Raw genomic sequence first — 21,873 nt, 5'->3', positions numbered from 1 at the left:
GAGAAAGATGAAAATGGAAGACCTAGCAAGTCTAGTCCTTCCACGTTCCTCTGCCTGCTTTTGTCCTAGCCACACTGGCCGCTGATTAGATGGTGCCCACCCAGATTGTGTGTGGGTCTGTCCCTCCCAGTCCACTGACTCAAATGTTCATCTCCTTTGGTAACACCCTCACAGACACACTCAGGAACAATACTTTGAATCCTTCAATCCAGTCAAGTTGACACTCAATATTAACCATCACAGACAGCATGGGTCATCCTTCTTTATTGTTGAGTTTGCTCTTTTCCAAAGGTGCACATTCACCAAAGAGGCTGACATTCCCAGTGAGACTATACCAGTCAATGGCAAAACCAGGATTCAAACTCAAGTGCTCTAATTTCAGATCTATTCCTTTTCCATGACGTCAACCTTATCCAAGTTAATATGATTGTCTATGTCTCTATAAAAGAGTAATCTTACAATTGTTATTGTTAATTTTTAAATTACAATTTGGAAAGAACATGTTCCTTTTCCTCTTATGCTGTCAAAAAAATTGGTATAAGGTATAACTCTTTGTTAGCTGGAAGTCTCTTTGAGGGATTCCTATTTTTTCCAAATTTTTTATTAATGAAAAATATCAAGCATTCATAAAAGTTGAAAGACTAGTATAATGGACACTCTGTATACTGCCCACTTAGATTTAAAAATCAGCATTCTGTGATATTTGTACTCATTCCCTCTGTCTCTTTGTATGTTTGTATACATATGCATATATACAATATATATACAAGCATAGACACTTTGTGTTTGAAATATTTTAGTATTTGAAGACATCGTTACATTGCATCCCTGTTTCAGCATGCACCTTATAAGAATAAGGAATACTATAACTGGAATAAATTAGTTCTTACATGATGTTATTATATGTTATTATACCTAAAATATTTAAAGTTACACCATCTAATATCCAGTACATTTTCACATTTTCCCAGTTGTCCTGATGAAACAATTGGCTGTTTTTATTTTTGCTTTTTTTTTTTTTTTTTTTTTAAAGAGACAGTGTCTTGCTCTGTCTCCCAAGCTGGAGTTCAGTGGTGTGATCATAGCTCACTGCAGCTTCAAATTCCTGGGCTCAAGTGATCTTTCTGCCACAGCCTCCTGAGAAGCTGTGGTGGGAGGATTAGCCATCATGTCCAGATAATTTAAAAAAATATTTTTTTGTGGAGATGGGATCTCAGTTTGTTGCCCAGGCTGGTCTTGAACAACTCCCACCCCTTTTTTGATGTCAGTTATGCTTATATAAAGGTCTCAAACTCCTTGCCTCAAGTGATCCTTCTGCCTCGGCCTTCCAAAGTGTGTTACAGGCGTGAACCACCACACCTGGCCTAATTTTGCTTTTAAAAATGAGTAGACATTTTTTTTTTTAGCAGTTTTACATTTACAGAAAGTGACTGGGAAGTACAGAGTTCCCACATAATTCTTTGTCCTTACTTCCCAGTTTCTTCTATTACTATCATCTTGCATTGGTGTGGCACATTTGTTATAATTGATGAGCCGATATTGATACATTATTGTTAAGTAGATCTCATAGTTTACATTAGGTTTCCCTGTTTGTGTTATGCATTCTGTGAATTTGGTAAAATGCATGATGACATGTGTCTATGTTTTTCTTTAATAAATGGGGAAACAATCAAGATTCATATATTACATTTGAAGGTTGTGTATTTTAACTTATTTTAAATCTAGAACCAGTCTTTCCCTCATGACAATGATGTTTTGAAAAGTCCAGGGTGATACTATGTTAGAATGTCTCTCCTTCTGGATTTGTTTCTTTTTTCTCAGTCTCTTTTAACTTGTTCTTCTACCTCCTGTATTTACTGTAAGCTAGAAGTTAGGTTTACAAGCTAGTGAGCATCACCTTAAAGGTTTTTAGCAAGAACACTTGATAAATTATGTGTTCTTTATAATGCATCACATCAGGAACACATGATGACAAGTCCTCTCATGATTAGTAATGATAAACTGGATCTTTTGGGTAAAGATTTAAGGTGATTATGGCCAGATATAATTGTAATAGTGAATTTTTTCTTTGCAATGAGTATATAATCTGTGAGGTAATCTTTTTGACGCTATGAAAGTCTTATTCTCCAACAACCTTTCAGCTGATGTTTCGACAGCTGCTGATTATCCTTGCTTACATTATTTATTAAGTGATTTGTGAGAAAAATGGTGGTTTTCTAATTGTCATTCCTTCTACATTTAACTGCAGCATTCTTCTGTAAAGAAGTCCTTAACTTTTTTACCGCTTTCTCTCACTTATTATGAATTCAGGAATTTTTAACACACTATGTTATTAGTGTATTAAATATGTTAATACATAGGTTATATGTCTTAATAACAAATTTAGCTTAACTAAATATGTCATTATTTACAGTGCTTACTCTTGGTGCTTTAACTGCCATAAATTTACCCAGTGGGATTCCATTACACTGGCCCATAGGTCTTGTGAATGTGCCCCCTTAGGCCTTGAGCATTTTTTTTTATTGCTTTCTGGAGCAAGATGTCTCAGGATCACCTTGTACTTTCCTTGCACTACTTTTATTTGGTGATGGGGTATCTTTCTATCTTATACATTCCTTGTTAGATTTATTAACCCTAGCTCCAGTTCCAAAGAGTCTTGGAGCACATGGTTCTGAATTTAACCAGCAGTGTAACCTGATTATCCTTCAAAGTACTTTAAATATATGGGCTTTAAGTTTGTGAAGGATTGCTATAAGGAAATACAGGCCATTGATTTCAGTAGTCTAAAATTGGATTTTGTATTAAGTTAAACAGAGCTGCATACAGGCAATGTTGGCCCCCTTGGGCCCTCACAGAGCTGCCAGTATTAAAGGTTCTGGTGATGCCATAGTGTGTCATCATTAAAAGCTCAAGCACTGGAGCCTTAAGGATCTGAGGTTATGTTCTGGCTGTAAACTTTACCAGCCATATGTATTAGTCTGTTCTTGCATTGCTATCAAGAACTGCCTGAGACTGGGTACTTTACAAAGAAAAGAGGTTTAATTGTCTCCTGGTTCCACAGGCTGTAAGGAAGCATGGCTGGTGAGGCCTCAGGAAACTTACAATCATAGTGGTAGGCAAAGGGGAAGCAGGCTCATCTTATATGGCCAGAAGAGGAGGAAGAGAGGAAAGAGACAGGTGCTACATACTTTTAAACAACCAGATCTTGTGAGAACTGACTCACTATAACCATCCACCCCCCTGGTCTGATTACCTCTCACCAGGCACCTTCTCCAACATTGGGGATTACAATTTGAGATGAGATGTGGGTGGTGACTCAAATCCAAATTATATCATTCTGTCCCTGGCCCTTCTTAAATCTCATGTCCTTCTAACATTACAAAATACAATCATTCCTTCTCAGCAGTCCCCCGAGTCTTAACTCATTTCAGCATTAACTCAAAAGTCCAGTCCACAGTCTCATCTGAGACAAGGCAGGTCCCTTTTGCCTATGGGCCTGTAAAATCAAAACCAAGTTTTTTTTTTTTTTAACCAAGTTAGTTTCTTCCAAGATAAAATGGGGTACAGGTGTTAGGTAAATACATCCATTCAAAAAGGGAGAAATCAGCCAAAACAAAGGGGATACAAGCCCTGTGCAAGTTTGAAACCCAGCAGGGCAGTCATTAAATCTTAAAGCTCGAAAATAATCTTCTTTCACTCCATGTCTCACATCTAGGCCACACTGATGCAACGTGTGGGCTCCCAAGGACTTGGGCATCTCTGCCCGTATGGCTCTATAGGGTACAGACCCTCCGTTGCTTTCCTGGGATGGCATTGAGTGCCTACAGCTTTTCCAGACACATGACACAAGCTGTCAGTGGATCTACCATTCTGGGTCCTGGACGATGGTGGTCCTCTTCTCACAGCTCCACTAGGCAGTGTCCCAGTGGGGACTCTTGTATGGGGGCTCCAATCTCACATTTTCCCTCTGCATTGCCCTAGTAGAGGTTCTCCATGAGGATTCCACCCCTGCAGCAGACTTCTGCCTGGACATTCAGGAGTTTCCATACATCCTCTGAAATCTAGGTAGAGGCTCCTAAGCCTCAACTTTTGCCCTCTGTGCACCCATAGGCTTAATATCATGTGGAAGCCACCAAGGCTTATGACCTGTACCCTCTGGAGCAGTGGCCTGAGATGTATTTTGGGTCCTTTTAGCCATGGCCGGAGCTGGAGTGATTGGGACACAGGGATCAGTGTCCTGAGGTTGAGCAAAGCAACATAGGCCCTGGGCCCAGCCCAGGAAACCATGCTTCCCTCCTAGGCCTCTGGCCCTGTGATGGGAGGGGCTGCTGTGAAGATCTCTGCCTTTGAGACATTTTCCCCATTATCTTGGCTATTAACATTCAGTTCCTCTGAATGTTCAGCTGCAAATTTCGGCAGCTGGCTTGAATTCCTCCCTAGAAAATTGGATTTTCTTTTCTACCATATTATCAGGCTGCAAATTTTCTAAACTTTTATGCTCTGTTTTCCTTTTATTAATAAATATAAGTTCCAGTTTCAGATAAGCTCTTTGCTTATGCATATGGCAATACACTGTTAGAAGCAGCCAGGTCAAATCTTGAGTGGTTTGCTGCTTTGACATTTCTTCCTCCAGACACCCTAAATCATTTCTCTTAAGTTCAAAGTTTCACAGATCCCTAGAGAAGGGGCAAAATGCTGCCACTTCCTTTGCTAAAGCATAATAAGAGTAACCTTTACTCCAGTTCTCAATAAGTTCCTCATCTCCATCTGAGACCTTCTCAGCCTGGACTTCATTGTCCACATCACTATCAGCATTTTGATCACAATCAACAAGTTTATAGGAAGTTCCAAACTTTCCTTCATCTTCCTTTCTTCTGAGCCCTCCAAACTGTTCCAACCTCTGACCATTACCCATTTCCAAAGCTGCTTCCATATTTTCAGGTATCTTTATAGCAATGCCCACTCCTAGGTACCACATTTGCTGTATTATTCTGTTCTCACATTGCTGTAAATATGGGTTGTGACTCAAATCCAAATTATATCGTTGTGTGCCTGGCCCTTCACAAATCTCGTGTCTTTACCTGAGACAGGATAATTTATAAAGAAAAGACATTTAAATGGCTTACAGTTCTGCAGGCTGTACAGGATACAAGACTCGGGAGACCTCAGGAAACTTACAATTATGGTGAAGGCAAAGGAAAAACAAGCATGTCTTACATGGCCAGAGAAAGAGGAAGAGAGGAAAGGAGGAGGTGCTGCATACTTTTTAAACAACCTGATCTTGTGAGAACTCACTCACTATCACAAGAACAGCAAGAGAGAAATCCTCCCCCGTGATCCAGTCACCTCCCACCCAGCCCTTCCTCCAACATTGGAAATTACAATTCCACATGAGATTTGGGGAGAGACACAAATGTAAACCATATCACCATGTAAATTTAGTCAAGTTTCTGTTCTTGGCATCTCAGTTTTCCTTTTTTCTTTTTCTTTTCTTTCCTTTTCTTTGCTTTTTTCTTTTCTTTTCTTTTCCTTTCCTTTCCTTTCCTTTTTCTTTTCTTTTCTTTTCTTTTCTCTTTCTTTCTTTCTTTTTCTTTCTCTTTCTTGTTTTTTTCTCTTTCTTTCTTTTCCTTCCTTCTTTCCTTCCTTCCTTCCTTTCTCTCTTTCTCCTTCCTTCCTTCCTTCCTTCTTGTTGTGCATTAATTTTCTTATCCTAATGGAAATAGCTAAGAGTACATACTGATAAGGTGGTTTTGAGACTTAGACACATTAATTTTTTATTTTTTGTCTTTCAAATTTTAGATTCAGGGTACATGTGCAGGTCTGTTACAAGGGTATATTATGTGATGCTGAGATTTGGGCTTCTATTGATTCTGTCACCCAAATAGTGAACATAATACCTAATAGGAACTTTTCAACCCTTTTCCCTCTCTCTCTTCCCTCTCTTTTTCTGTACCCGATGTTTCATTCCCACTATATGTGAGAACATGCTGTATTTGGTTTTCTGTTTCTGCATTAGTTTGCTTAGGATACTGGCCTCCAGCTGTATCCATGTTGCCGCAGAAGGCATGATTTCATTCTTTTTTATGGCTGTGTTGTATTCCATGGTTTATGTGTATCACATTTTCTTTATCCAGTCTACCAGTCATGGGCACCCAAATTCATTCCATGTCTTTAATATTGTGAACAGTGTTACAAAAAACATATGAGCACAGGTATCTTTTTGTTAGGATGATTTATTTTCTTTTTTCTTTTGAGATGGAGTCTCACTCTGTCACCCAGGCTGGAGTGCAGTGATGCGATCTCAGCTCACTGCAACCTCTGCCTCCCAGGTTCAAGTGATTCTCCTGCCTTAGCCTCCCAAGTAGCTGGGATTACAAGCACCCACCACCACGCCTGGCTAATTTTTGTATTTTTAGTAGAGATGGGGTTTCGCCATGTTGGCCAGGCTGGTGTCAAACTCTTGACCTCAGGTGATCCACCTGCCTTGGTCTCCCAAAGTGTTGAGATTACAAGCATGAGCCACTGTGCCCAGCCGATTTATTTTCCTTTGATGTATACTACCCAGTAATAGGATCGCTGGGTTAAATGGTAGTTCTATTTTTAGTTCTTTGATAAATCTCTAAACTGCTTTTCACAGGGGATAAACTAATTTACATTCTTACCAACAGCGAATAAATGTACCCTTTTCTCTGCAACCCTGACAACATGTGTTGTTTTTTGACTTTTAATTATAGCCATTCTGACTGGTATGAGATGAGATCTCACTGTGGTTTTGATTTGTGTTTCTCTAATGATGAGTGATGTTGAGCATCTTTTCATGTTTGTTGGCTGCTTATATGTCTTCTTTTAGGAAGTGTCTGTTCTTGTTCTCTGCTCGTTTTTAATGGGGTTATTTGTTTTATTCTTGTTGATTGGTGTAAATTCCTTATTGATTCTGGATGTTAGTCCTTTCTTGGATGCATAGTTTGCAAATATTTCCCCCCATTCTCTAGGCTGATAGTTTCTTTTGCTGTGCAGAAGCTCTTTAGTTTAATTAGGTCCCAATAGTTATATTTTGGTTTTGTTGCATTTGCTTTTGAAGACTTGGTCATAAATTATTTGCCTAGACTGATGTTCGTAAGGATATTTCCTAGGATTTCTTCCAGAATGTTTATAGTTTGAAGTCTTACACTTAAGTCTTTAATTCATTTTGTGTTAATTTTTGTATATGGTGAAAGGTAGGGGTCCAGTTTCATTATTCTGCATATGGTTAGCCAGTTTTCCCAGCACCATTTATTGAATGGGGGCCCTTTCCCCATTGTTTATTTTTGAGAGACATGAATTTTAAACCATGTACAACAGTGTCTGTGATACAGTCAGTCCCTACTATGTGTTAGCTATTATAAAAACTCAAAGCTTCTGAAATTTGTCCTGTTTACTGTATTGATGAAAGCCTTCTTTATTCAGGTCCTAACATCACAATTATTGATGTTGCTTCTGAACATACCTTACTTTGTATTAAAGAGACCATGAAACATGTAAATAACTCTTTTTCTCTGCTATAAGAATATGGAATTTGGTTCTCATTTCTAGCAAGTGCACTTATCTTCGCAGCATGTGTTTTTTATTCTCACAGCTATCTATTCGGAGACAGTGTTAATACTGTGGCCCCTGGACTCAGCTTGCTTGCCTGGTGTGACTCCTGGCTGTACCAGTTGCTTATGTGAACTGGAGCACTTTACTGGCTTCTCTGTGCCTTTTGTGAAGTGGTAATCACAAAAGTATCTTCCTTCCTAGAGTTTCTTTTTTATAGGATTTAATGAGTGAAGCCGTTTGAAGTATTGACAGCCCTCACTGGCATAGACAGTAGAGACTCCATAAAAGTTCACTGTCATTATCATTTTGATTTTTTCTTATCTTTTAAAACTTTAATTTTCTATTTTCTCTGATTATTTTATTTTTTTTCTAGGTATTTTAATCAATTAGATCGAGAGAGAGAGAGAGAGAGTATGTCTGTGTGTGTGTGTGTGGTTACAGAACAGAAATGAGTTCTGAATAATTTCAGCATAAAGAAACTTTACTGGAAAGTTACTGGAGCAGCTTACCAAATGGAATGAACACTGGAAGAATGACCAATGTCAGAAAGAGTAGATGAAGGACCACATCAGCTGCAGTGATGCAGGTGGCAAATGCTATCGCCCATCTTGTTAGAGCGCTACAGTAGTACCCATTTTCTGTCTTTATGATAAGGCACTCAAGCTTCAGTGGTTTGCAGGAGAAGGGATCTGATTCACCTGGTGGAGAGACTGAGCCCCGTCTTTCTTAGAGGCCAGGCAATCATTTTGAGTAGTATTGTTATGAAAGCTGTTCACAGTGAACTTGCAGTCATTCCCCAAAACACACTCTGGATTTGTTATTTGGAAAAAGGACAAGTGGAGACTTAAGTGCCCCAAACCAATAAATATTTACTACAATCAGTGTATTTTGTTAACTATCCTAACTATTTTCCAACAAATTAAAGCCATCAACAAGGTCACCAGTACTTAATTATAAAAAGTATACTGGTATAAAACTCAGGAGATCTGGGCTCTAGACACAGCCCTTTTTGACTAACATCACAACTTTTTAGGTCCTGATTTTCTTATCACTAAGGCGATAGTATAAGAATTAGAAGGCCCGTAAGGATTGTTCTAACAGTAAAACTTTAAGGTTCTCTGGTTGTCTTTGTTATGTGGAAACCTATATTGTTTTTATACACACACACACGCACGCACACACACACCCATGAATATGCTCCAGATAGTCCAGTCTTCACACTCAAGTGATGCATGGGAATTTATATGTAAACAAAAGTTTAAGCAGTTAAGGTAGACTCAATACCCTAAGTGGTAACTTTTTTTTTTTTTTAGATGGAGTCTTGCTGTGTTGCGCAGGCTGGAGTGCAGTGTTGCAATCTCGGTTCACTGCAAGCTCCTCCTCCTGGGTTCATGCCATTCTCCTGCCACAGCCTCCTGAGTAGCTGGGACTACAGGCGCCTGCCACCATGCCCAGCTAACTTTTTTGTTTTTTGGTTTTTTTTATATTTTTAGTAGAGACTGGGTTTCACCGTGTTGGCCAGGATGGTCTCAATCTTCTGAACTCATGATCTGCCCGCCTCAGCCTCCCAAAATGCTGGGATTATAGCCATCAGCCACCATGTCCAGCCCTAATTCAAGGTTTTAAACTCGTATAGACAGAATTTCTAAGGAAACCTTGTGAATTTCTAGGAAGAAATCAAGGAATTGTGATAAGTACATGTTAAGTTATTTTCTCCTCATTGTTCAAAGGTCATGCTTAGAGATTTTAGAAAATTAGAGATGTATGGAGAATAGTAATTAGGTCATCAGAATTCAGCAATCAAACGTGTCTCGACTATGTTTCCCTTTTTAAAAAGTAACCTTTATAGAAATATTTACTACAGGAATGATTAATTAGCTTTCCATTACTTTAAGAAGAAATCAGAATAATAATTCCAAGAAGAAAGAGGAGAAGGAAAAGGATTATGACAGTCAGTACTCAATGAGTGTGCCAGGCACTGTTCTTACTCCTTTACGTAAATGAACTCATTTCTACCTTGTACATTTCTATGACACGCAAACTCTTGGTATTCCCATTTTATAGATGAGGAAATTGAGGCACACAGAGGTTATATGACTTGTGCAAGGTTATCGCTAATAAAAGTCAGAATGGGATTTGATCCAGTCTTGTTCCATAGTCTATGCTCTAAACCACTATGCTGTATTCTCTATATAAGCAGATAAAATAAAATAAAATTTATATAATTTAACTTCACTGTCAGCTGTTTTTAATGCTACACGAGTTTTTTTTTTTAAGTTTTGTTATTACTGGTTATTTTTTAGCTGCTTGCTCACCAGATATACCTGGTTGAAATTTCCCATGGATTCAGTTGAAGGAGATTGATACATTTATAAACCTATAAGAAAAAGAAGTTATTAGCTGTTACAAGTTGGACTTAATTAACATAATCATAATTTCCTTGGTAACAGAGATCATGGGTTTCATCCATACTACTAGTACTCCATAGTGGCTATCCCATGACTTATTTATAATGTTAATAGATACTAAATCTGTATTGTATCTTTACATTGGCTGAATTTTCACTAGAGAAATATGGCTTTCAAATATGACCTATAAAAGATGCAGATATGCTAGTAAAAGCTTACCTCATTCTGTAGATTATACAATTTAAAATCAAATTGAGATTGCAAGTATCCTACTCAAAGATTGTAGAATTAACTTGTAATTGTCTTATGTCACATATAGCATTTTTAAGTTTGTTACTATAATTGTACATAAACTGCACTATAACATTACAAAAACCTATTATAAGTTAAGGAGAGGAACATAGACCTAGAGCAAGATGAAACTGTCTCTTACTAGTTCTCTGACTTTTACCAAATTACTTAACTCTGGTTTTTGTTTCCTCAACTCTAGATTGAACGTAATGTTTCTACTCTTAGGATTTTTTAGTGACTAAATGATGGTGATTTAAGTCATTTAATAGTATTTCCACATTGGTTAGCTGCTACATTCATTCTCAAAAAGTGGAAGTTTCCTCCAATTTTACTGCCTCTGTCCCCCAAATAAGACTGTTTGCATTTTTCCATCTCTCTTTTCAGTGTTTGGATTTATTAACATATATAATAAAATTTATATAAGACACATGCTTAAAAAATTCCTCTTTATTTGGATGCAGATTTTTATCACAAGGAAGAAACAAACTCTTATGAATTTTTCATTGTGTTATTAATTTGAGGTAATTGAATCTAAGTTGCATTTTTATTTACAATATATATAATACAATCTTGTTTAAGAATTTAAAATTGCGACTACCTAAATGTTGTTGTTTCAAAGATTTGAGGGCATTTTGAACCTCAGTACGAACTGAGTTGATATTATGTTCCAAAAGATTACTGAGATATTTACAGATGTAATCAAATCAGAGAACTATAATGGTCATTGTACATGTAGAATGGTCATTGTAATTTTTTCTTCTGACACTTTAAATTAAAGCTACCTTAAAATGACACCGAGACAAATTTTTGTCTTTAGAAACATCTCAGGATCTGCCTGGTGTTTCACTGTTCTTATAAATGTTTTATTTTCTTGCTAACCAGGTACTTCTGAGTCACACCCCTTGGTTACTGTAGTAATATATCTTAGATACGGCAGTGTATTGCTCCCTCTCTTAGCTACACACTTCAGTTGTGGCTTTAGGTTTCTCATTACTTTTCATTCCTTTTAACCATTATATCTGAGCAACATGTGAGAGATGTTAGAGATTTTGGTTTGAGTTGAAGTAAAAATAAGACCACAACTATTCATCTTCAAACACATTTTAATTCACGTGTTTCTGTTGTAGCCATGCAACCTCCTGTAGTCAATATGACCGACTGCTCTTTTTTCTTACGTTCTTTTAAGCAAAGTAAAGCAGCGGTTCGGCTGAAAGAAGACATGAAAAAGATAGTGGCGGTGCCATTAAATGAACAGAAGGATTTTACCTATCAGAAGTTATTTGGAGTCAGTCTCCAAGAACTTCAACGGCAGGGGCTCACCAAGAATGGCATTCCAGCAATAGTGTGGAATATAGTGGAATACTTGACGCAGCATGGTGAGTTAAGTCATGCTTTAGTCTTTTCATTTTCATAGTCCCTTGCGTAAACAAATTATTTGTGTGAATTATTTCATAATGTATGATTAGACTGTCCTCTAAAGCACCTTCATTAGAATATTAAATTATTGTGTAATATACTTTTCATTTTAAAAAGGGCATTACTAAAAGGGCATTACTGCTTAACATTATCTTGACAGTACTAATTTGATCAACCATAGAGCAATCACTTTAATTATAGAGATTTCTAGTTTGGAATGTTTCCTAGTTTTAAATGCCAAAATACTCTGTTGTAATATTAATAGTCAGTTTTCTAGATTAATTAAATTCTAACTGATAGTCAATAATTTTTAATGTAATCAAACATGTTTTTGGGTATCTCTTTCACCTGAGGTCAATCATGAACTTATTCAATGCCTAGACTATCCTCATACGCTTAGAAGAGATACCAAAAAACTATGATGTAAAGCTGATTATGCAGGGTGGCAGTGGGCTGGTTTCTCTTATCTTTATAGAGATAAAGTTAAGCATGTAAAACATTTGGAGAGTAATATAGTACGTTATACAATAAAAAGATAAATTATATCTTAGTTACTGAGAGCTGTGTAGCCCACAGCTTTTTGATGATTTTGTTTAAAATAAATCATAAGCCTGGATCATTTGAGAGAATGTTTCCATATTCCCTGCATCTTTTTTTTTTTTTTTTTTTTTAAAAAAAGAGATAGGTTCTTGCTCTGTTACCCAGGCCAGAATGCAGTGATGTGATCATAGCTCACTGTAATCTCATACTGTAGGGCTCAAGTGATCTTCCTTTCTTAGCCTCGTGTGTAGCTGGGACTACAGGTGTATTCCACCACACCTGGCTGATTTATTTTTATTTTTATTTTATTTTTATTTTTATTTTTTGTAGAGACAGGTTTTCCCAATGTTGCCCCAGCTGGTTCTGAACTCCTGGACTCAAACAATTTTCCCACCTCAGCCCCCCAAAGTGTTGGGATTATAGGCATGAGCCACCACACTCAGCCATGTAGGGATTTTTAAATGTAGAACTTGAGGCTTCAAACATATTCTGTACAGTAGTCCCCGATGTTATGCATGGTTTGGTTTTCCAGGGTTTCACTCTTACCTGTGACCAATCATGGTCCAAAAATGCTAACTGGAAAATTCCAGAAATAAATAATTCATCAGTTTTTTGGTTTTTTTTTTTTTCTGTTTTTTGTTTTTGTGACGGAGGTTCGCTTTTGTAGCCCAGGCTGGAGTGCAGTGGCATGATCTCGGCTCACTGCAACCTCTGCCTCCCGGGTTCAAGCAATTCTCCTGCCTCATCCTCCTGAGTAGCTGGGATTACAGATGCACACCCAGCTTTTTTTTTTTTTTTTGTATTATTAGTAGAGATGGTATTTCACCATGTTGGCCAGGCTGGTCTTGAACTCCTGACCTCAGGTGATCTGCCTGCCTCGGCCTCCCAAAGTGCTGGGATTCCAGGCATGACCCACTGCACCCGGCCAACAATTCATCAGTTTTAAATGGTATAGCCTTCTGAGTAGCATGATGAGCTCTCCAGCCATCCTGCCGCTTGGGACCTTAATCGTCTGCTTGTCCAGTGTATCCATGTGTGTATGCCACCTGCCTGTTAGTCATTTAGTAGTGGCCTCAGTTTGCAGATTGATCATTGTGGTAGCACAGTGCTTGTGTTCAGGTGACTTATTTTACTTAATAACGGCCCCAAAGTGCAAGAAAAATAATGCTGGCAATTCGATATGCCGAAGAGAAGCCGTGAAGTGGCTTTTAATTGAAAAGGTGAGTTCTCGACTTAATAAAGGAAGAAAAAAAAATGTATGCTGAGGTTGCTAAGATCTATGGTAAGAACAAATCTCTCCCAATTATTCTATTGTATTCCTTTTTTTTTTTTTTTTTTTTAAAGGGACAGGGTCTTGCTCTGTTGCCCAGGCTGGAATGCCATGGTGTGATCATAACTCACTGCAGCCTCATATTCCACTGTTCAAATAATCTTCCCACCACAGCCTCCTGAGTAGCTATTATACAGGCATGTGCCACTGTAACCTGCTAATTAAAAAAATGTTTTTAGAGGCAGGTCTCGCCATGTTGCCCAGGTTGGTTTGAACTCCTGGCCTCAAACAATCCTTCCACCTCAGCCTCTTAAGTAGCTTGGATTATAGATGTGAGCCATTGCAACTGGCTCTATTCTGTTTTATTATTGTTGTTGTTAATCTCTTACTATGCCTACTTTTTAAATTAAACTTTATCATAGATATGTACGTATAGGAAAAAAAAAAAACAGTATATATAGGGTTTGGTACTATCCAATATTTCAGGCATCCATTGGCAGTCTTGGAACATATCCCCTTTGGGTAAGGTGGGTCTACTGTATTTTGAGTAATTTGTTTCAGGCCATATCTTTCCAGGATTACAAGTCCCTTCACCCTTTCTGATAAGAATCATTTATTGGAAAGGAGTGAGAAGCGCTCATCACATGTTCCTATAGTATCAACTTTTGACAGGGACTCTATGGCAGATTATTCATTCTGCTGATGGTTAGATGTTAATTGAAAAAACGTCTATCTGCTCTGGTTACTAGGCATGTAGGTGACTGATATGGTTAGGCTTTGTGTTCCCACCCAAATCTTATCTTGAATCATAATCCCCTAATCCCCACGTGTCAAGGGAGAGACCAGATGAAGGTAATTGAATCATGGGGGTGGTTTCCCCCAGGCTGTTCTCTGATAGTGAGTTCTCAAGGGATCTGATGTTTTCATAAGGGGCTCTTCCCGCTTTGCTCAGCACTTCTTCTCCTTCCTGCCACCTTGTGAAGAAGGTGCCTCACTTCCCCTTTGCTTTCTGCCTCGTAAGTTTCCTGAGGCCTCCCCAGCCATGCTGAACTGTGAGTCTTTCTTTTATAAATTACCCACTTTCAGGCAGTTCTTTATGACAAAATTGTATTTTTTTTTCTGAAAACTTAAGAGCCAGGTTTCTGTTCTTACTCTGTAGAGTTTTTCTCCTTATTAAAGGAAGATAAATTGCAAAAAGGCCAGATTCTTAGAAAACAGCTCTGGATTTATTCAAATACTTCAAACAGTGAAACACAAACAGTGTTACACATAGCATGACAGGAAGATGGAAGTTTGGCCTACAAAATCTTGAAGCCGGGAGTTACAACCAGCTTTAATAGGATTTATTTACATACTTGGTTTTGAGTAAGACTGTGTATCCCACTGAGTTAGATACAAATGGATTTCTAGATCATTCATTTAATCTGTTAAGTAGGGATGTATATTCATTTAGATGTCCAACTATGGGTACCTAAAGTAGTATTTTGGTTTTGGCATAATCAGTGTTCTTTCTCTCAACATTAATTGGATAATAGTCTCTTGAGCATACTTTTATTGTGTAAAAATAGTTTACATTTTTAATTTTTAAAAATTTTAATTTTTTTGAATAGTTAATAAAGTTATGTGGTTCAAAATATAGGAGGGTATATGGTGAAAAGTCTCTCTCTACAAACTGTCTCCTGACCTTTGTTTTCTCTCTCTAAAACAGTATTACTATACCTGTTTCTGGTATCTTCTTAAGATGTTTCGTGTATATATAAGTATATGTCTGTGTGTTCTTTTTTCCCTTTTATCACAAATATTGCATACTGTTCTGAATCTTTTAAATATCAAGGTATTTTGGAGATTGTTCTATATTGCATAAAGAGCTTTACTCATTTTTAATTATTTTATTTTCCTCTGCCTACTGTTTTACCATATGTATATATCATGTCTTTAAGCAGTCCCACACTGATGGGCACATGGATTGTTTCCAGTCTTCTATTGTTTACAAACAATGATTCCATGGTTAACCTTTAACATATGGCATTTCAAGCACATGCAAGTGTGTGCATAGACTGCCTTCCTGGAAGTGGACTCCTGGGTGGTCAGAGGATATGTGCATCTGTAATGAACTCTATCAGAGTTGAAACAGTTTATACTCACACCATCAACATATGAAAATTTTGGCAAAATTTAAATTAGGGATTGATTTTATTCTGCCCCTCCTTAGCATACTGTTAGTTATACTTTAACAGGGTGTATTTGGGTAATGCAAACTAACCATTTTATTAAGTTAAATCAGTCGTTCTTAATGAGGGATGTGAAATAGAATCACTAGTGGAATCTTTCATAATACACATGCATTGCCCACACCTCATATCTACTGAATCAGAATCTTGACTGGGCAAACTCAGGTAGGCCTAGCACCTGTATTTTGAAAGGCTATGTAGTTAATTACTATGTAGACAAACATAAGCCCCTTCTTGTATTTGAAACTATCATGTTAATAAACCAAAGAAACTGTGTAAGTTTGAAGGGTAGTATAAAGTTTGAGGGCATAATACTTCAATTTGTTTTATTTAATTACTTTGCAGTTTTTTTCAGGTCAACAAATATTTACTGTACACTTGTGATATACAGTAAGCACTGTGTCAGGCATGGGAATGGGACTATAGGGGTCACGTGACTGGTCATATAATTCAATCATAGGTTGGTATTTTGGTTATGCTTTATTATTGTTTCACATAAATGCAGTTTAACAATTGGCATGAGAGTAAACTGTTATTGTAATGGAATTTTAAGACAGAAAGACCTATGTCAAGCCCTTTAAGCAGATTTTGGATAGTTTCATTTAAAAATATATACATTATAACTTATAAAGCATATAGTCTTTAAACTCTTTTTCTCACTGACAATGTTAACGGCTTCTTTCTCTTAGTTTAGCATGAAGATACTATAGGTGATGCCGTTTTAACCCGCAGTGTAGAGTTTCAAGTCACCACCAGGTGTCAGAATGTGCTTACTTATTGTCATACTACTTCCTTGGCCAAAGTGTGCTGTTAGGCAAATTGTGACTTCTGGCATATTCTGTTTCTAATGGCATATTCTGTTTCTAATAGTCATACTATTTTGAAAGAAATATTTCAACTGTACAGAAAAGTATCTTTCAGTGATGTAGACATTACTTATATAATTTTTTCATTTCTAAACCACTATTAAGTTGCTGTTTTGTAGTAATTAGCACATAGCCTAAAATCAAATATAATAGAAGCTTTGAAATGTGTGAGAGTAACTCTGCTTCATGAAGTCATCCAAATATCCCCTTTTTCTGAATATTTTTGTTATAGTCATAACTTTCTAAAATTTTAGGGTGGGAAAATTTAAAGGTTATTTGGTCTGGTAAGCCTCTTGTGGGTATTGGATGTATTCTAGCCTCATAAGAGGCTTAAAAAACTGTATGGATTATTCTTCTCAGAATGTGATATATTCATGTCCAGGATTATAAACTTCCCCTAGCTGAACATCACTAATTATGGTAATTAGTGCTAAAAGAGTTGTGGGTGGGAGATATTCCTGAGGGAAGAGTTGTTCAGATAAATGGGACAGAGACAGGAAAATATTATTAAGGAGCATTAAATTCAGTCACTCCTACTTGTACCTTACATGTCTTCTAGTTTGGTCCAGTGGGATCAGGAGGCTTGAGGACCACAGACAGTTCTTGGAGCTGGGTAGTTTTTTCTGAAATTGCTGGAAGTATATTTATTTGGGGGAAGGTTCATAAAAACCTTGTTGGAAAAGAAAGACTAAGGTCAAAGCTAAAAAGACAAAAAAAAAACAAAAAAAAAAACAAAAAAAAACAACATCATGTGAAATCAGATCTAAGGGGCATTTGGTAGGCCAAAAACAGAAGGCAAGGTTAGGTTAAGCAGCTGGGTAAATATAGGAACAGGAAACAAAACTCCAAATTTTCAGGATTTCAGCTTTGACCAAGGATGGAATGCCTTTCTGTTGGATGCTAGCTGCTTGATTGTTGGATAAGTTTCTGAAGCTAAAGATAAACTTTTGTATAGTAGAGGAAACAGACCTTGAAAGCTTTAAACAATTAAGCTGGCGTCTCCCAATAGAACCTGATATTCCACACAACTTAAGGGAAAGGCGTATCATATTCGTTATCCATTTGCTGCATAACAGATTACCCCAAAACATAGTAGATTAAAACAATAGTATTTATCATTATCTCACAGTTTCTGTGGGTCAGGAATCCAGACACATCTTAGTTGTGTCCTCTGTCTTAGAGTTACAAGGCTGTGATCATGGTGTCAGCCAAGGCTTCAGTCATATCAGGACTCAACAGGGGAAAAATTCCCTCCCAAGCTCATTCATGTGGTTGTTGGCAGGATTCTGTTACTTGTGAGCTGTTGACCTGAGGGTTTTCAGTTATTCACTGGTCGTTGGCCAGATACCACCTTTAGATCTTTGCCCGTGGCCAGTAGCTAATAAAGTACATCAGAGAGACGGAGAGAGAAGGGGAGAGAGAGAGAAAGAGAGAGAAGCATGATGGATTGTCAGTCTTTCATAACTTAATCTCAAAATATGACATGACATCACATTTGCTGTATTCTGTTGTTAGAAGCAAGTCACTAGGTCTGGCCCACACTCAAGTAGAGGGGATTATAATGGGTGTGGTACGAGAAGTGGGGATCATGGGAACTATTTTAGAAGCTGTCTGCCACACAGACCAATTGATATCTCTTCTATTTAGGTGGTGCCCTGGTCATAGTCATTGTTAAATACTTTTAATATCATCCCTAGTGTCACAGTTTTTTTCAGAATTGGAGCTAAAATTCATATCAACTTTTGATATTGATTTTCTTTACAGCCAAATAATATGTATACGTGGAAGAACCCAAACGTCTTACCAGACTTCAAAGTCCATGAGGGTAATGATAGTGTTGAATTTTTTTCTCACGATTGATTTTTTTATGACCTAACATAATGTCAGGCACTTATTACATGTTTGTTGAATTAAAGAGCTTATAAAGCATTTTATCAGATTATAAAATAAAATGAAATTAGCTTCCTCTTTTGCTTTAAAAAGCAATGCAATTACCAGGTAAGGGTAAGAAGCAAAGGCTGATATAAATTATCACCTCCCCTCTAAAAAATCCTGATAGGCTTCAATGTCATTATGTTTTTGCTAACATTCACCATTAGACTCTCAAGAATGTCAAGTTAAATCCTGGCCTGCTCTTTCTTAGAAAGATTGTTTCTTACACTTTCGAAGTCTTCTACTGCCTGACACACTCGCTTACATGGTGTGCAGCACACTGAGCTGGAAATCATTATCTTCTGCCCTAAACCAGCTACTCTCCTATCCCTACCCCCAACCTTATCTTTTACAGTGTTTTTTCTTTCCCTGTATTCCTATTTTTCAAAACCTTAAGGTTACCTTTCAACTCTTTCCCTCTCCCTTTTGAACCAAGTTACCAAATCATCTTTACTCTTTATTTTTCACTTCTTTTCCACCATAATATCAGTTTACTACCTTAAAATAGAAGATAGTTTCCATAAGGCAAGCCCTCTCCATACCCTACTTCTTAGCTAGCTAAATCTTCCTAAAACCCTTATTATATTTTGTCTTTTTCCTCACTTAATACTCCAGTGATAAAGCCTTCACTGTTTAACTTGTCACAGACCCCTTCCTGTTTTTCCATTTTATTATCCCATCATTCTTTGACCTAGGCACCCCACATTGTCCTCTGCCTACCTTTCTTTATGGTGTCCTGTCTCTACTTCTCAATTTGTATTTTTGTTTATCTTTGTCAGGGGTAGATCAAGGTTTTGTGGGTCCAGATGCCTAAACTTTTTGAGACTTCTTTAAGAAAAAGAACGTGATACTAAGAATACAGGATTAGGGACAGAGCTTGTAAAGGGCCCAAGAAAATGAGGGGCCCTGAAGCTCAAGCTTCATTGGTTTCATAGCTCAACTGCTCCAGCCCCTCTGTGTTGCTTTAGCCAAAGGTTAAGTTTACCTCCTCCAGGAGCCTTCTCTGATGACCTCAGCTGACACTGATATCCCCGGTCAACTGACTGAAGTCAAGGATCTTGTCTTACACCACTCTATAGTTTCCTAGAGTCTTACATTTTGAATTTAGTGATTACTGAAAAACCATCACTTATTTCTTAAACTATTACACAGGTAATCACATAGAGTTTAAAAGTTTCTTAAATACATGTCATTTAAAAAGTAGTTGTTCATGAAGTGTTAAGCTGCTGTTAGAGCCCTGAGTAAGTTTTTGTTATGTGCTCTAGAAGATTACATAAATGAAAAATTTCTTTGTGTACTCTGTTTTGCTCTATGTTTATATATGGCATAGCCTTATTTTTAAAGGCTGGGTTTTATACCAATCCTGTATGATCTGTTTAGTTGATATGCAGTGGATATGAACATTTATTATTCTAAGGAAAGTTTTACAAAATGTGAAAGTCATGCAATGATTGATAATTACAGTGTTGAGAGAATCATATGCTGAAATTTCTCTCTTTGTGTTTTGTGTTGTTATCATTCTTTACATTTCATGTCTGTGAGAAACCTATTTATTTTCTGGGTCTACTTTGCTCTTCCAGGACTCACCCAAGAAGGTCTTTTTCGGGTGAATGGTAACGTGAAGGTGGTGGAACAACTTCGACTGAAGTTCGAGAGTGGAGTGTCCGTGGAGCTCGGGAAGGACGGTGATGTCTGCTCAGCAGCCAGTCTGCTGAAGCTCTTTCTGAGGGAGCTGCCCGACAGTCTGATCACGTCGGCGTTGCAGCCTCGATTCATTCAGCTCTTTCAGGGTTAGTACAGTAAATCTTTCTAGGAGTGAAAACAACTTTATTAGGCCAGGCACGGTGGCTCACACCTATCATCCCAACACTTTGGGAGGCTGAGGTAGAAAGATTGCTTGAAGCCAGGAGTTGAAGACCACCGTGGGTAACCAAGCAAGACCCCCATCTCTACAAAAAAAACAAAAAACAAAAAAAAAAGCCGGAAAAAACCACCAGTTTTATTTTTAGTTCATGTACTAAATATTTAAAATTTAAAAAGCTTTTAAATATTTGTGGTCTTTCTGTAACCACCACCTTGCTATTTTACTCCAGGCCGTCATCTCCTATGTAAAATCATACTAGACTGATTATGAAATACTATTATTAAATGAAATTTCTGATACCATTAACATGTGACTACTTCAGTAACATAATATTGAAAAGCCCTGATGCTTTTGAGCCAAAGACATGTTTTTTTCTGACTAATGACTGCCATAAAAGAAGTGAGATCAAGAATAATTTAGAAAACATTAGAGAAAAATAAAGGAAATATTCATTACATTGTGTTTGGTTAGTGACCTTTGAAACTGAAAACTCACTGGTGTACTTGCTTTTTCTCATAAGCAAGATTGAGTCCTAAAATAATTATGTTCATTTTGTGAAGTAAAAATTGATTTTTGATTGTAGTAATAAGTGGTTTCATATGAAAGAATTCCCTTTTTTTTTTTTGTTTTTTTGAGACATAGTTTCATTCTTGTCACTCAGGCTGTGGTGCAGTGGCACGATCTTGGCTTACTGAAACTTTTGCTTCCCAGGTTCAAGCAGTTCTCCTACCTCAGCCTCCCGAATAGCTGGGATTACAGGTGCCCACGACCATGCCCGGCTAATTTTCGTATATTTAATAGAGTTGGGGTTTCACCATGTTGGCCAGGCTGGTCTCAAACTCCTGACCTCAGGTGATCCACCCATCTCGGCTTCCCCAAGTGCTGGGATTACAGGTGTGAACCACTGCACCTGGCCAGGAACTCGCTTTTTAAGTGTAATAATTATAGGCATAGTCATTATTGAGTTCTCCTTCCTAAATGCTGTAAGAAAAATGGTGTACCCTTGAAAGCCATTTCTTTTATTATTTTTCCCAAATTAGAGAAGAAAGGAGAAAATATATTTCCAAAAGTATTAGTTGCCAGATTAAGGATGTTACCTAAAGCCACATTCCTTTACAGCAGTGATGTACCTACTCACATGTAATTTGCTAAAGAACAGGGTAAGTGAGAAGGCCAGATAGGACAAGTAAGAAAGTACCAGAAATATTTTACCTCATGAAAGACCATTTTGAAATATTAGCTAAAAGTAGTGTGGTTGTATCAGAAGAGGACACTAACTATCTCTACTTGCCATCCCCTAGGGAGGGAGACCTGTCTGTAGCTCTCCCCTAGGCCCTCATATCAGCAATGCCTCCTGCCCTGGCCTCTTCTCACTTCTCTGCAGCCCCTGGCCTCCTGTGGTGACCTCCAGGCAATCCTTTTGGAAGATTACTCATGTCTTATTTCTTTCTTCAGAGTACCCAGGCGGTCCTCAGGAAAC

At 37.6% G+C, this 21,873-nt stretch overlaps 1 protein-coding gene across 14 annotated transcripts in view; it reads left to right on the top strand.

Annotated features, from left to right (window-relative positions):
• Positions 1-21,873, top strand: part of FAM13A (family with sequence similarity 13 member A) — a 376,873-nt gene that overhangs the window by 74,529 nt on the left and 280,471 nt on the right. For 11 of the 14 annotated variants that reach the window (XM_078002001.1, XM_028848614.2, XM_078001999.1 and 8 more), the window contains 2 exons: positions 11,461-11,650; positions 20,110-20,319. In XM_078002001.1, the coding sequence (XP_077858127.1) occupies positions 11,494-11,650; positions 20,110-20,319 (367 nt within the window). In that variant the 5' untranslated portion in view covers positions 11,461-11,493. Of the gene's footprint in view, positions 1-11,460; positions 11,651-18,361; positions 18,423-20,109; positions 20,320-21,873 lie in introns of all 14 variants that reach the window. The other 3 variants (XM_078002003.1, XM_078002004.1, XM_078002002.1) reach the window with 1 other exon arrangement.

The sequence above is a fragment of the Macaca mulatta genome, chromosome 5 (genome assembly GCF_049350105.2).
Source record: "Macaca mulatta isolate MMU2019108-1 chromosome 5, T2T-MMU8v2.0, whole genome shotgun sequence".
Lineage (NCBI taxonomy): Eukaryota > Metazoa > Chordata > Mammalia > Primates > Cercopithecidae > Macaca > Macaca mulatta.
Note: the sequence above shows the minus strand (reverse complement) of the source record. Positions and strands in the feature narration are given on the sequence as shown.